Source organism: Phacochoerus africanus, chromosome 12 (assembly GCF_016906955.1).
Source record: "Phacochoerus africanus isolate WHEZ1 chromosome 12, ROS_Pafr_v1, whole genome shotgun sequence".
In the NCBI taxonomy this organism is placed as follows: Eukaryota; Metazoa; Chordata; class Mammalia; order Artiodactyla; family Suidae; genus Phacochoerus; species Phacochoerus africanus.
The window spans coordinates 68,682,200-68,695,528 of record NC_062555.1 but is presented as its reverse complement, the minus strand read 5'-3'; the positions used below and the strand labels follow the sequence as shown (position 1 = coordinate 68,695,528).

At 47.1% G+C, this 13,329-nt stretch overlaps 1 protein-coding gene across 1 annotated transcript in view; it reads left to right on the top strand.

Moving 5' to 3' along the window:
• Positions 1–12,205, top strand: part of TAF3 (TATA-box binding protein associated factor 3) — a 155,752-nt gene extending 143,547 nt beyond the window's left edge. Inside the window, exons 5-7 of the mRNA XM_047754526.1 lie at positions 6,078–6,333; positions 9,089–9,195; positions 10,296–12,205. Coding sequence (XP_047610482.1) covers positions 6,078–6,333; positions 9,089–9,195; positions 10,296–10,410 — 478 coding nt within the window. The 3' untranslated portion in view covers positions 10,411–12,205. The remainder of the gene's footprint in view (positions 1–6,077; positions 6,334–9,088; positions 9,196–10,295) is intronic.
• The last annotated feature ends 1,124 nt before the right edge of the window (positions 12,206–13,329 follow it).

The window sequence follows — 13,329 nt, the reverse complement described above, 5'->3', positions numbered from 1 at the left end:
CAAGCTGTGAGTTTGCGTTACCGGCCAGGCAGCTCGTGACCCACTCTATTTATTGCACCAGTTTGGGGTGGGGAAACAGGTAAAGAAATCCTGCTGAACGTCCCTCCTTCTGCACGTCTGTATGAATAACACCAGTGCTTATAGCAGCTGGAGCCCTCTGATTAAATCCCCCCAAAGCTGGAACGTTAGCAGCATGGAGCCATTGCGGGGCCCCGCTGCGGGTGGGGTTGGTTACTCCAGGAGATGCCGTTATTCACCAGGAGCGCCGGCGAGAGCTTAGCGTGCAGTTCAAGCAAGCGCTCCCCGGGGCAGGAGGCCCAGAGAAGCCAGGTGCGGTCTGGGAGTGGGAACAGCGAAGGTGGGCAGTGAAGACCAGCAGGAGTCCAAAATTATTTGTACAGGGATCAAATTAGGTTAAGTGGGAGTTCCCGTCGTGTCGCAGTGGTTAATGAATCCAACTACGAACCATGAGGTTGCGGGTTCAATCCCTGCCCTTGCTCAGTGGGTGAAGGATCCCGCTTGGCCGTGAGCTGTGGTGTAGGTTGCAGACGCGGCTCGGATCCCTTGTTGCTGTGGCTCTGGCGTGGGCCAGTGGCTACAGCTCCGATTCGACCCCTAGCCTGGGAACCTCCATATGCTGCGAGAGTGGCCCAAGAAATGGCAAAAAGACAAAAAAAAAAAAAATCAGGTTAAGTGACGATGGTTTATCTCCCAAGTGGTGAGAAAGTTTATCACTTTATACTGTTGAGGTATTTTTTTCTGTAAGGTTCAAAATTGAAGAGAGAGTAGAAGAATTGATCATTTTTTTTATGATTTTTATTTTTTTCTGTCATAGCTGGTTTAGTGTCCTGTCAATTTTCTACTGTACAGCAAAGGGACCCGGTCACACATACGCACCTACCTTCTTTTTTCTCACATTATCATGCTCCATCGTAGGTGACTAGACATAGTTCCCAGGGCTCTACAGCAGGATCCCATTGCTTATCCATTCCAAAGGCAATAGTTTGCATCTATGAACCCCAAATTCCCAGTCCATCCAACAAGAATTGTTCTTAAAACTGCCTGCAGTTACCCCAAAAGTAACTTAGCAGCTAGAATCAAAAATAACTTTCAGGAGTTCCCGTTGTGGCGCAGTGGTTAACGAATCCGACTAGGAACCATGAGGTTGCGGGTTCGGTCCCTGCCCTTGCTCAGTGGGTTAAGGATCCAGCGTTGCCGTGAGCTGTGGTGTAGGTTGCAGACGCGGCCTCGGATCCCGCGTTGCTGTGGCTCTGGCGTAGGCCGGTGGCTACAGCTTCGATTCGACCCCTAGCCTGGGAACCTCCATATGCTGTGGAAGCGGCCCAAAGAAATAGCAAAAAGACAAAAAAAAAAAACCTTTCAAACTCTGGTGAATCTTCTTATGAAATCAAAAATTGGGAAAAACAAGTCACTTTATTTTTACTTTTGAAATTTTTTTACAAGTCACTTTAGAGCATGTATAATACTAACTGATCTCTTGGGAGCAGAAAATGAGGACGTGTTTTGTCTTATCAACACTGAGTACCCACTTTAATGGTTTTCCTTTTGTGCTCAGAAAATTTGCATGAGTAACTGTAAGTAAGTGTATGTGTTGAGTGTGGATATGTACTATATATATGTATATGCGTGTTGTAGGTATTTGTATCTCATTACATACCAAATTTAAAGGAGTAATTTAAATTGAATTGGAGGAAGATTTGTCTTTATTATGAGCTATTTTCATCAAAATGCCATTTTTCTAAATTGAAAAATGCGAGAGAGATGTGCAAGTAGCTATTTCTGAGATTTCGGGTGTTGCTCCATTAATGGATCAACCGTCTGTTTAAACCTGTTGGCTTCGCCGCTCATGCTAAACCATTCCCATGAGCACCATTCGCAGGCCTCGCAGGTAAGGGTGGAGTCTAAGACAAGCAGAAAAGGAAAGGGGATTAGGAAGGAGTCAGGTAAGGCAACATTCAGGATGGGTCTGGTACAGTGCAAACCTTAGAAGCATTTCTGGATGACAGTGAACTCTTCCTGATGTACCTTGTATTGGTGTCATAGTTATCCTTGGGCCAAGAATGAGGAGACGGATGAGGACTTAGAATCCTTGCTGGCCTACAGGCTCATTAAGGCTCTAATGTGAAGTTGGGCAGAAGGAAGGTAGGTAGCAAGGGAAGAAGAGAGGAAACTGGCCTATTTGAAAATATTTTCATCAGGCCAAAAAATATTCAAAAGTGAAATAATTATTTTACGGGAGCATTCTCCCTGCAATATTAGGCATTAAGCTTATTAAAGCTGATGAATATGTATTAAGACACTGTCTGATACCGCAAAGAATTCAAAGACAGTAAGCTATGACATACCTTACTTCTAAGGAATGTACCACCTAATGTGGGTGAAAAAGACAGATATGCCCACAGTTAGGATACAGAGCAGCCATGGATGTTGTATTTCATTGAAAAGACCCAAGGCTCTTATTTAAAAAAAAAAAAGAATTACCTGAGAGTGTTGTTATAAATGGTAAAAGTCAAGTGTTTCAGTAAAATTTAGAATTTTGGAGAACATTATTACACATTGATAGCTTCTCAATAATTTAAGACATTTTTTTGCTGAGTGGTAACACCAACAAATACGATTTTTTTAAATGTGTAAATATGTGAAAGATGTGCATAATTCAGTGAACCAAAATATTCCAAATGACCAAGGCATGATGTTATAAAATCATGCCTAGGTTAACTATCTATTCAGAGTGCAGAGAGATCAATGGTTATTAACATAACAGAATATGAAAATCTTATTGATATGGTTTTGGATTGTACATTGCAACTACCTTGTAGGAAATTACCAGTTGTTGCAGTATCAAAGACGAATTTACACAATTACCTGAAAAAGCTATTAAAACACTCCTCCCTTCTGCAGTTATATGTGCATACATTAAGGAAATTTGTAAAAAAATCACAGTCTTGTGTGATATTTTGCAAAAAATTGCCAGTCTTCTCACAAAATTATTTTGTCTTGGAAAATATACTTAACTTTTCTTTAAAAAAAAAAATGTTATCTGTTAACATGTAATGAGTTTGTTGTTACTTTCAAATTAACTCAATTCTTTTGTTTGAACTTCAAATTATAAGCTCAATTATTTTGTTTTGCGTTTCAAATTATAAAATGTCTGAGTTTCAGTTTTTAATATGGTAAATATTGACAGGTATAATGCATGTAAGTAAAAGTTATTTTGGTTTCTCAGTGTTTTTTAAGATTGTTAAAGGGATCCTAAGACTAAAAAATTTGGAAATTGTTACTTTAGAATTTCTTTTAGTAAGGGCCCACTGGTGCCAAACTCTCAGATTTTGCTTACCTGAAAATGTATTTTCATCCTTATTCTTATGTTTTCTAAGACAAAATTTATTTTTCTTTAGCATGTTGAAGATGTTATCCCACTGTCTTCTAGATTTGATTATTGCTCTTGAGAAGTCAGCTGTCATCTGTTTCTTCTTTCAAAGTTATTGTTCATTTTTCTCTCTGGATCTTTGCAGATTTTTCTCTTTGTGATGTTTTATAGTTTCACTCTGCTGTACCCAGGTATAGATTTCTCTCTTGCCTGATTTGTTGGGCCTCTTCTTTTTCTTTTTTCTTTTTCTTTTTTTTTTTTTTTTTTTTTGTCTTTTTAGGGCCACACCCATGGCATATAGATGTTCCCAGGCTAGGGGTTGAATCGGAGCTGTAGCTGCCAGCCTCCACCACAGCCATAGCAGTGGGGGAATCCAACCACGTCTGTGACCTACACCACAGCTCACAGCAATACCGGATATTTAACCCACTGAGCAAGGCCAGGGATCGAACCTGCATTCTATAGATGCAAGTCAGATTCGTTTCTGCTGAGCCACAATGGGAACTCCTGTTGGACTTAAGTCTGTAGATGAGTTAGTATCTTTTATCGGTTCTGTAAAACTCTCAGAAATTCTTTGTTAACACTTTGCCTCTATTTCATTCTCATTCTAGAATTATTAAACAGCATTAATTAGATCTTTTTATTGTGTTTTCTTTGCCTCTCAAGGCTACATTCTAGGTAGTTTCTTCTGTTTTATTCAGTGTATAGTTCTCCCATCCACTGGGTTTTTATATTTTCCATTTCTATAAGTTCTGTTTGGATCTTTTCAAATCTGCTAGATTACTCTGTGTAACCTCCTGTTAGTCAGCAGACAATTTCAAGTTTTGCCTTTTATTTTTTTAAACACTGTAAGCAGAGTTGTTTTATAGTTGATAATTGTAGCATCTATTTTCATTACAAGTCTCTTTATACTGTCTGTTATTTCTTCTGGCTCTTCCTTCCTTATGTGTTTATCCTAATTTTGTGTTGCTTTTTTTTTCCCTTAAATAATTATCTGTATTAATAATATGAGGCCTAGAAATTAAGTTACTTCCTCTCAGGAGGATTAGTGCTGAATACCTAGGCACTTTAAAGTCCAGATTACTTTAAATATGGTGTCCTGAGCCATCAAAGCTGAGAATTCCTGAGATCTGATTCATTCTTGCCTAATTGGTATAGCCTGTTGGGGAGGGAGTTCTATTTGACTTTCACTTTGACAGGCCCTGGATTTGAAACCTGTTTTCTGTGTCAGAACCAAAGATCTGATTCGCCTTACACACAGATGCCCTCAGAGTGAAACACCTGGGTTCTGCTTTTCCTTTAGTTTTGGTTCCAGCACTCATGTTTTAACCGTTATGGGAAACTGCTTCCAAAGTAGTGTTTTTAAATTTTAGTCTAACCATTCAAATAGGGAGTGCTCGCCCTATGGATATAAAATGCCACTGTAATAACTTGGACCTCTTACCTCATATGTAAGGCAACACTCATTCATTTGGCCTTGAGAGACAGCACATCATGGATTCTAGACTTGGGGTTGCCAAGGGGGAGGGGGGACAATGTGGGAGGGACGGGGAGTTTGGGGTTAGTAGATGCAAACGATTCCATTTAGAATGGACAAGCAGTGAGGTCCTACTGTACAGCACCGGGAACTATACCCAGTCTCTTGGACTAGAACATGATGGCTGGTGACACAAGAAAGGGAATGTGTGTCTGTGTTTGTGGGTATTTACATATATATGTGTGTGACTGGGTCACTTTGCAGTACAGCAGAAATCGGCCCAACATTGTAAATCAACTCTACTTTAAAACTACTATAAAAAATAAAAGATCACGGGTTCTGAAATCCGGCTGCCTGGTTTAAATCATGGCTCTGCCGCCTGTGGTCTGTGAACCCGTGCAGGGCAGTTCATCTCTGTGCTTTAGCTTCTTCATCTGCAAAAGGAGGAGGAGGATGTCAGCTGTTAGCTCCTGTGGTTGTGGTGAGGATCCAGTGAGAAGGGCCGGCAAGCACCTGGCCCTCCAGTGCTCCCCACAGTTGTCGGTGCTGGGTCAGTATTCGCTATGAATTACGTTAAGCATGTATTGAGTGTCTTCTTGCTTTCTTTAAAAAAAAAGTTTTAGAATCAAATAGACCGCGGTTCAAAGCCTGCCACCCATTTACCCAAACTCCTTTCTCTCTCTAATTCTGTTTCCTCGTCTATAAAACGGGTCATGATACCTCCTTTGAAGTTGTGAGGATTAGATGAGGCGATACCCGGAAAGCGCCTAAGAGAAGACCTACGAGCTTCCAGGCGCTCAGTAGCTAGAGCTTTCAGGTGGCTGACCCGGGGCCACGTGCCGGCGGGGTTTGAGCTCGGCTCTCCTGACGCCGGCGAGCGCGCCTTCCACGGGCCGAGCTGAGGAAGCCAGTGTTGATGAAGAGACAGGCCGTGGTGCGGGTCTCATGAGAAGCTGGTACCACCACCAGGAAAGGGGCTGGAGCCTCTGCCTCCCTCCCGGGGAGCCCCGCTCCTGCGGCCCCACCGCCGGGACCCGGGGCGTGGAGAAGCAGGCGGGTGAAGCCCTTGAACCTCGAATCTGCAGCGACGTCCGGACTCTCCAAACGCCTTTTGCTGCGGGAAGCACCAAGGGGCTTTGCGGTCGTGTCCCTGTACCTCTCTGGCTTGACTCCACGCTCAGGTTTGACTTCTCTCTCTTTCGTTGACAGTGTCATCAGCAAAGTGGTCCCAGCTCCTGAGGCTAAGCCGGCGCCTTCTCTGAACAGACCCAAGACGCCGCCGCCTGCGCCGGTGCCCGCCCCGGTGCCCATGCACGTCAGCCCTGCCCCGGTGCCTTTGCCCCTCCTGGCCCAGTGCAGCGCGCCCCCTGCCGGCCTGCCAGCCCCGCCTCCCGCCGCCGCGGCCGCCGCCAGCGCCAAAGCGCCCGTCCGCAGCGTGGTGACCGAGACCGTGAGCACTTACGTGGTGCGCGCCTTTCCCGCTTTGGCGTACTGAAGGAAAGGGCTGAAGAGCCCAGTCCTCCCGGGAAGGTGGTTTCAGTTAAAAAGCAGTGTTAGATGTGTGGTTATGGGAGTCCAGAGGCAATTCTGTGCGGCCGGAAAGGTGTTTTCCAGCTCTGGGCTGAACAGGGCTGCGTGCCGGTGGTCGCCTATTGGGCTCCATAAATAACGCCGCAGCACTGGTTCGCTTTCTTTCACATTGTGCATTTATTCAGCCACGTCATATGCAGAGGTGAACAGTGATATTTAAACTCCTCATTGACTTTCTTGATCAGGCAATTCAAGTGTGGGGGTAGGAGTGCAGGTTATGTAATTGCGCCCTTCTGCTGGCCCGCTGCTGCCTCTGAGCAACAGCACCCGTGACTGCATCTCCTTGCCTAAGGTCCACCATAGACCAGGGCTCACACAGATGGAGCTGGGCTTGCAGGCCACAGAGCTTCCTGAGGCCAAGCCGCCTGCCCTCCAGTGGGAAACTCACCTTGTGATGAGCTGGGCACTGTTGGCGCAGGACGGTTTGCCCGGGTCTCCCCCAGACTGAATGTATCAGGTCTTAGTCAGACCCTGAATTCAATCGCGTAGTGAAGCCCTTATATAAATAGTTCTTCGGCCCGCAGAGAGACACACAAACACGCAGCAAAAAGGTTCCAGGCACATGGAGGTCCTTGGTGAACTGACACATCCAAGACCACCAAGCGTGTAGCCTGAGCTCTGCCAGCCTGCGGGTGGCCGGGACCCTCCTGAAGAGATGTGACCAGAGGACTCCGGCTGCTGCTGTTGTTTGCGGTGGTGCAAAGGCACCTCTGTAAAGGCATTTTGGAAGGAAATTTCAACAAATCATTAGATATTCGAGGAACTATAATGATACAAAGGATAGAAAGAAAATCTCAAAGGTATTCAGGGAAGGTATAACGACATGAAGAGTTCACGGGAAATATTAAGTTGGCAATTCAAGACAAAAGTAGAAGACATGACGCAAAAACCTGTGATCGTCAGCTCAGTCCACTCAAGGACCAGCTGCTGCAGGCGTTTCATGGAGGCCACATCACCCCCAAGATGAGCTGATCAGAGGAGATTTTACACTTAGGCTCCTCACCCGCCGTTTCTTATAATTAAGGGGGTTGTGTTGTGTTGTGTCCCCAGATGTCTGATTCTCCAGTGGATTTTTGAGTCTCCTCCCTGGAGATGGATCAGAGTGGCCTAGATGAAAAGCCTTCTGTCTCCTCCGAGCCATTGTGTAGACAGAAGACAAAATGGGTGAACCAGAGGGAGGACACAGGCTCTAGAGTAGAAGGACCGATTTTGTCCCTGTGTGGGATCATGTGGCATTAGAATTGTTACTGACATTCCCTTAGCTGCAGTGTGAGCCAGGGTTACACCCATCCAGGGGTTGTTTTCGGATGCTGAAACCAGGTAAGATACATGAAAGAGCTTAGTAAACCGTGACAGGTGGGGTGTCGCTTATTACGGGGGCTATGGCACATTCCTCAGGTAGCAGGGTCACCGCCTCCTAATTTCAGGAAAGGTCAATCAGCAGCAGGACTGGCCATGCGTGGCAGCTCCAGGGCACAGGGTGCTGGATCAGCCTCTGCCCCAGACAGCTGGCACGTGCTCACTGGTGGTCTCTCCCCTGGAAACTCGAGAGGACCCGGTCAGGGATGTCACCTCCCAGAGGCTTGTCTAGAATGCTTTTCACGTCAGCATCCTCTGCTTTTGTAGAGGCCTTTTCAAGAAGGACGCATCAGCAGAATGAAACCCCTCTGCCCTCAGTACACCCATCACACACAAAGAAAGTCGTTTCTCTTCTGCACGTCTAGTCAGTGCTGGATTGAAAGCAGAGGAAGAGACCATACCTTTTTGCAAAATAAACGGAATGAAATCCTAGGCTGTGTTATTGGAGAAAACTTTAGAAAATGAGCTTGTAAGTCATTGCTGTTTTTGAATGCCTGTCGTAGAAGTATTCCTTCCAAATTGGCCTCGTTAGTGTGGCGTTGGTTCAGTTCGGGGTGCTTCTCATTTGGAGTGGCTGAGTGAGGTACAGTGGACCCCAGAGCACACCGTGTTTGTAGCAGAATAATGTTAAGACAGGGCCCTGGCCTCCTGCGTCCCTTATTTCCTTTGCCCTTTGGTTGGTTGTACTTTGCTGAAAATGTCATAAAGGGAATGGAAAGTTACTTAGTAACAACTCTTTTATATCCTTGATCTTATCAGCTCCTTCAGGAGAAGGGCTTGGCTAATAAGTAATAAGGTGATACACGCGCATTTGGCCCAGTGATGAATTCCAGGCCTGTGAATGCGACTGAGGAAACACCACTAGCCCTCGAAAATGTCCATCGTTATTGCCGTCAAGACCCGAGTCCCTCAGAACTTGTGTTTACAGTATTTTTTTAGAGACAGGTGGCCATGGGTCGTGTTGCCCAAAGAAATGATTCTAAAATGCTTGGGTTTTAGGAGTCACAGAAGAGAGTTTGAAGTACTCCTTAGAAATGACTTCCACTGAGCACTCAGTCCGTGGCCACCTTCTCTTGCCTGTGATCCCAGGGTAGCGATGGCCTCGATCACAGCTTTAGTACATTGTCCGCTGCTCTTGGGCTTGGGGGTTGGCTTGGTTTGGTGGTTTTGTTTATGCGCGTGGTTTCTTAGCTTCATGCTTATCCTGCCCGCTTTGGGGGCTTTGTCCTCACTGCCTCTCTCTTTTCGCTCCCTCCCCTGACAAACCCCAGATCCGAGATGAGTGGGGGAACCAGATCTGGATCTGCCCGGGATGCAACAAGCCGGATGATGGGAGCCCCATGATCGGCTGTGACGGCTGTGACGACTGGTACCACTGGTGAGTCCCCCGGGGCCCCGGCAGGGAGTGACTCCGGTACAGTCTGGGTTTTCTCCCAGCTCAGCTCCCTCCTGAGAACAGTGTCCCGAGCAAAGTCACTGAGCCAAGAGAATGTCATTCATATTCAATCACCAGCCTTTGGACTATTGATACTCAGCCTATATTCCAAATGTTTTGCTCAGCTTCTGTGTCCTTTTTATTTAAAAAAGAGGAGATATAGGGGGTTCCTGGTCCTTCCTTCCCAGGCATCTTTGTAACAGCTGGATGCTTCATGGGAGCACCGGGGGAACCCCTGTACACCTGCCCCCTACTGCAGAAGTGACGAGACAGCGTGTCTGGTTTCTGTGCCTCTTTAGCCCTCCCCCAAACTGAAGAAACACCCTCAAAAGTCATGCAGGCTTCCCGATTTATCCTTAAAACATCAGATAATGGACCTCCCTGCTGGCTCAGCAGGCTGAGGATCCCGCACTCTCACTGCTGTGGCTCAGGTTCGATCCCTGACCTCTGGGAGCTTCCGCACAGCTCAGGCGCAGCCAAAAAGTCTATATATCAGACGGAAGAGGGTAGGGATCCCTTTCGGCTGGATGACGCCTCTGCAATAAAGACAACACCGGGGCTCAGAAGAGTGAGACTGTTTCTGGCTGAAAGGGTGGATGAGCTCCTCGGGTGCCTCCCGGGGGCTGGGGAAGGGGCCCAGGGCAGAGCAGCACCATCCCAGCCCTTTGGCCTGGATTTCTGGTGAAGGTGCTGCAGCCTTAAAAAGTCATTATATATCAGGAGTTCCCTCTGTGGCTTAATAGTGATGAACCAAACTAGTATCCATGAGGATACGGGTTCCATCCCAGGCCTCGCTCCATGGGTTAAGGATCCAGCGTTGCGGTGAGCTGTGGTGTAGGTCGCAGGTAGAGCTTGGATCCCACGTGGCTGTGGCTGTGTCTCTGGGGTCGGCCGGCCGCTGCAGCTGCAACTTGCACCCTAGCCTGGGACCCTCCATGTGACACGGGTGCAGCCCTAAAAAGATTTAAAAAACAAACCCCAGGGAAAGAGTAGGTGTAGAAAGCACGCCTGTTTGTCTCAACCCGTGCTCCCGCCGCCCGCAGGCCCTGCGTCGGGATCACGGCCGCGCCCCCGGAAGAGATGCAGTGGTTCTGCCCCAAGTGCCCCAACAAGAAGAAGGAGAAGAAGCACAAAAAGCGGAAGCACCGGGCCCACTGAGCCCGGCCCTGCGCCCACGCCCGCCCGCCTGCGGCCCTCCTGTCGCCTCCCGCCGCGTCCCCGAGGACGGAACGCCACCCTCCCCGCCGGCCGCTCCTGCCACTGGGCGGCCCGTGGCCACGCGCTGGGGACCCGAGGGACACCCCCGCGGAGGCGGGAGGCCACGGCCGCCGGCCCCCGTTACCAGTGACAAGTATTACGAGCGAAGAGCCCGCGCGCGCCCCCCGAGTCCCCGCCTCCCCCAGGGCCTTGCCCGCGGAAGGCTTGGCCGAGAAGAGGCCGTGCGCCCCCGGGCTGGGGCCGCGGTGCGTGTCTGCGCCCCAGCCCGCCCTCCGCAGGCACATCCCCCCAGACCAGAAAAGAAGGCTCCATCCAGGTGGAGTGTCCGCAATATTTTTGTGATGAAAATATATGAAGCTCCCCCTCCCGCCCTGTTTTTAGTACTAACATATAAAATGTGCAGGCTTTTTGTGAAATACCTTATATTTTTTAAGAAAAAGGTTTCTATCATGTCCTGTTCACTTTTGTGCCTGTTAGTTTCGTTGACTCTCGCGTATTCTCTGTCTCCGTTGCCTCCTGACTTTGGCCCTTCTCTAAACTGCTGGCGTTCTTCTCACGGCTTCTGCATGTCATCACCTTGTACAAAACGCTTCAGACCAGAGGCTCTCCCGGAATGTAAATAATAAATATTTATGAAGTAGTTATTTTTAAAAATTTTTATCGTCTTTAATTCTGGCTTTCTCTGAAATCCACTGTGATTTCAGCCACGTCTGTCATTTCTGCTGTACAGAAGCAAAGAAGGCGAGAACAAAACAGCCCCAGGTCGTTCAGAGTCACCTGCCTTGACCTGAAGCCACGGCAGTGCCCAGAACCCTGAGGGAAAGACCCTAGCAGTTGGAAGAAGAGCAAGGCAATTTAAATCTGTGGTTTATGATTTGAGATTGTTTTGTCATCTCTTTTGTGTCTGTACATTTCTTTGACTTACTTTCGTTTCAAAGGACATGTAGATTCCCTGAAAGTAAAAGAAAAAAAAAAAGAAAGAAAAAACATATACTGGAGCATTTTGTGTTTATATTGTTTTATTTCTGCACATCTGTTCATTGATATTGTGGTTTAAGGCTGAAATGAAGTATATTATGAAATTTTTTTTAAAAGAAAACTCATCAAATTCAGGGTATCACAAAACTTTATTATATTGCTAGACTGCCCACTATTTATTATATGTTATAGATCTGAGAGAGAAACCAAATGTTTTATTTTTAATGTAAAACATCAAATTTAATTTTATTAGCATATTTTAGCAACTTTGGAATAAATATGGACTTTTACTTGATTTTGAAGTAATCCCAATTGGGGCCAGTGTAATGGATATCGTGAATGCTAGAATATGGGCTTCGAACCTAATACAAATATATTAATAGAAATTGTGATTTTTTTAAATGCCACGTCAATTGATATTAGTGTATGAATTAATCATATTTTAAAACATATTATGTGGTTAGAGAAATGAGGTTTTTCTGCCATGAATGTTAAATTGCGACTCGGTGGAAATGGAGTCACCCTTTCAAGAGTGCAGCATCTCATTGCCCTCCTTGTTTCCAGAAGCCACGATTTTCAATCCCTACAAAGAAACAAAGCCTCTATGTTGAGATCTGTGTTTTTGGTTCTATTAATTTGAGATCATCCTAAATACTTTATACAATATTTTCACATATGCACAAATCTACCCATTAGTGCTTTTTGGAGAGGGCTGGGGGTGGGGAAGTGCAAAATAAAGATTATTGGCTATTTCATAGTTTGCTTTTCCACTTTCTTTATTTAGGATTTAGTTCTTGAGGCATGGTCAGTGGATCTGACGTTGCCACGTCTAAGTGAGCTGGTCATGCTACTGAAAGAAGGACGGAGGTGCCTGTATGAGACCTTCCCCCAGCCCCACTGTCTGGGAGACTTCAGCCCACACGACACTGGAGGAATTTCAATCAGTGTGTTGTCCCTTGCTATTTCATGGTTGCTTTCCTAAATCCAGTTCATGATTTTATAAATGGCCTTTGCAATAATAAAACCAAAGAGTCATTTTCAGGGGCTGGATAGCTCGAGGGATTAGTAATGGGATAGGGAGACTTTCACCCCAGGGCAGCGAGTTGCAGCCAGTCCAGGTCACCAGAGACCCGAACTGGTGACCATCTCTGACTGTTCGGTGGCCTGTATGAAATGCCTGGTGGGCTCGGGGTCCACCGGACGGCTGTCGGTGTGCCAGCTGTCTGTACAGCTGCCCAAGGAAGTGTGAACTGGCAAGTAAAACACGGTGCTGCCAAGCAAAGTTAGAAAGGTGGGCAGAGTCGTCTCATAAAGGGACACTGAAGCAAAGAGAAATTACAGATGCCTCTCGGAGAGATGGAAATTCATTCACGTTCCCTAACGAAGGCGAACAGAACAGGGCAGGGAAGAGCCTGGGCTGGACGAGGGGCGGGGGTGCACTGGGGAACCTGTGGTTTAATCGGGAGAAAAACCCGAGGGGACCCACACAGCAAGGAGAGGTGGGTTAGACTTGAGGGAGAAAGGATGCGGCAGTAGGAGGGGAGGCACTGCCAGGGCTGAGGACCTTCCACGCAATGGCACAAGTGCTTCCTGGAGTTCCCATGCAGCTCAGCAGCAGTGGAAGCGGCCGGCATCCATGAGGACGAGGTTCGGTCCCTGGCCCTGCCCAGTGGGTTAAGGATCTGGCGTTGCCATGAGCCATGGGTGGTGTAGGTCACAGATGCGGCTCACATCCCATGTTGCTGTGGCTGTGGTGTAGGCCAGCGGCTGCAGCTTCAATTCGACCCCTAGCCTGGGAACTAGCATATGCCACCGGCTTGGCCCTAAAAAGAAAGACACACACACACACACGTGTGAGGTATTTCCCTTGGGAGCGTGAGG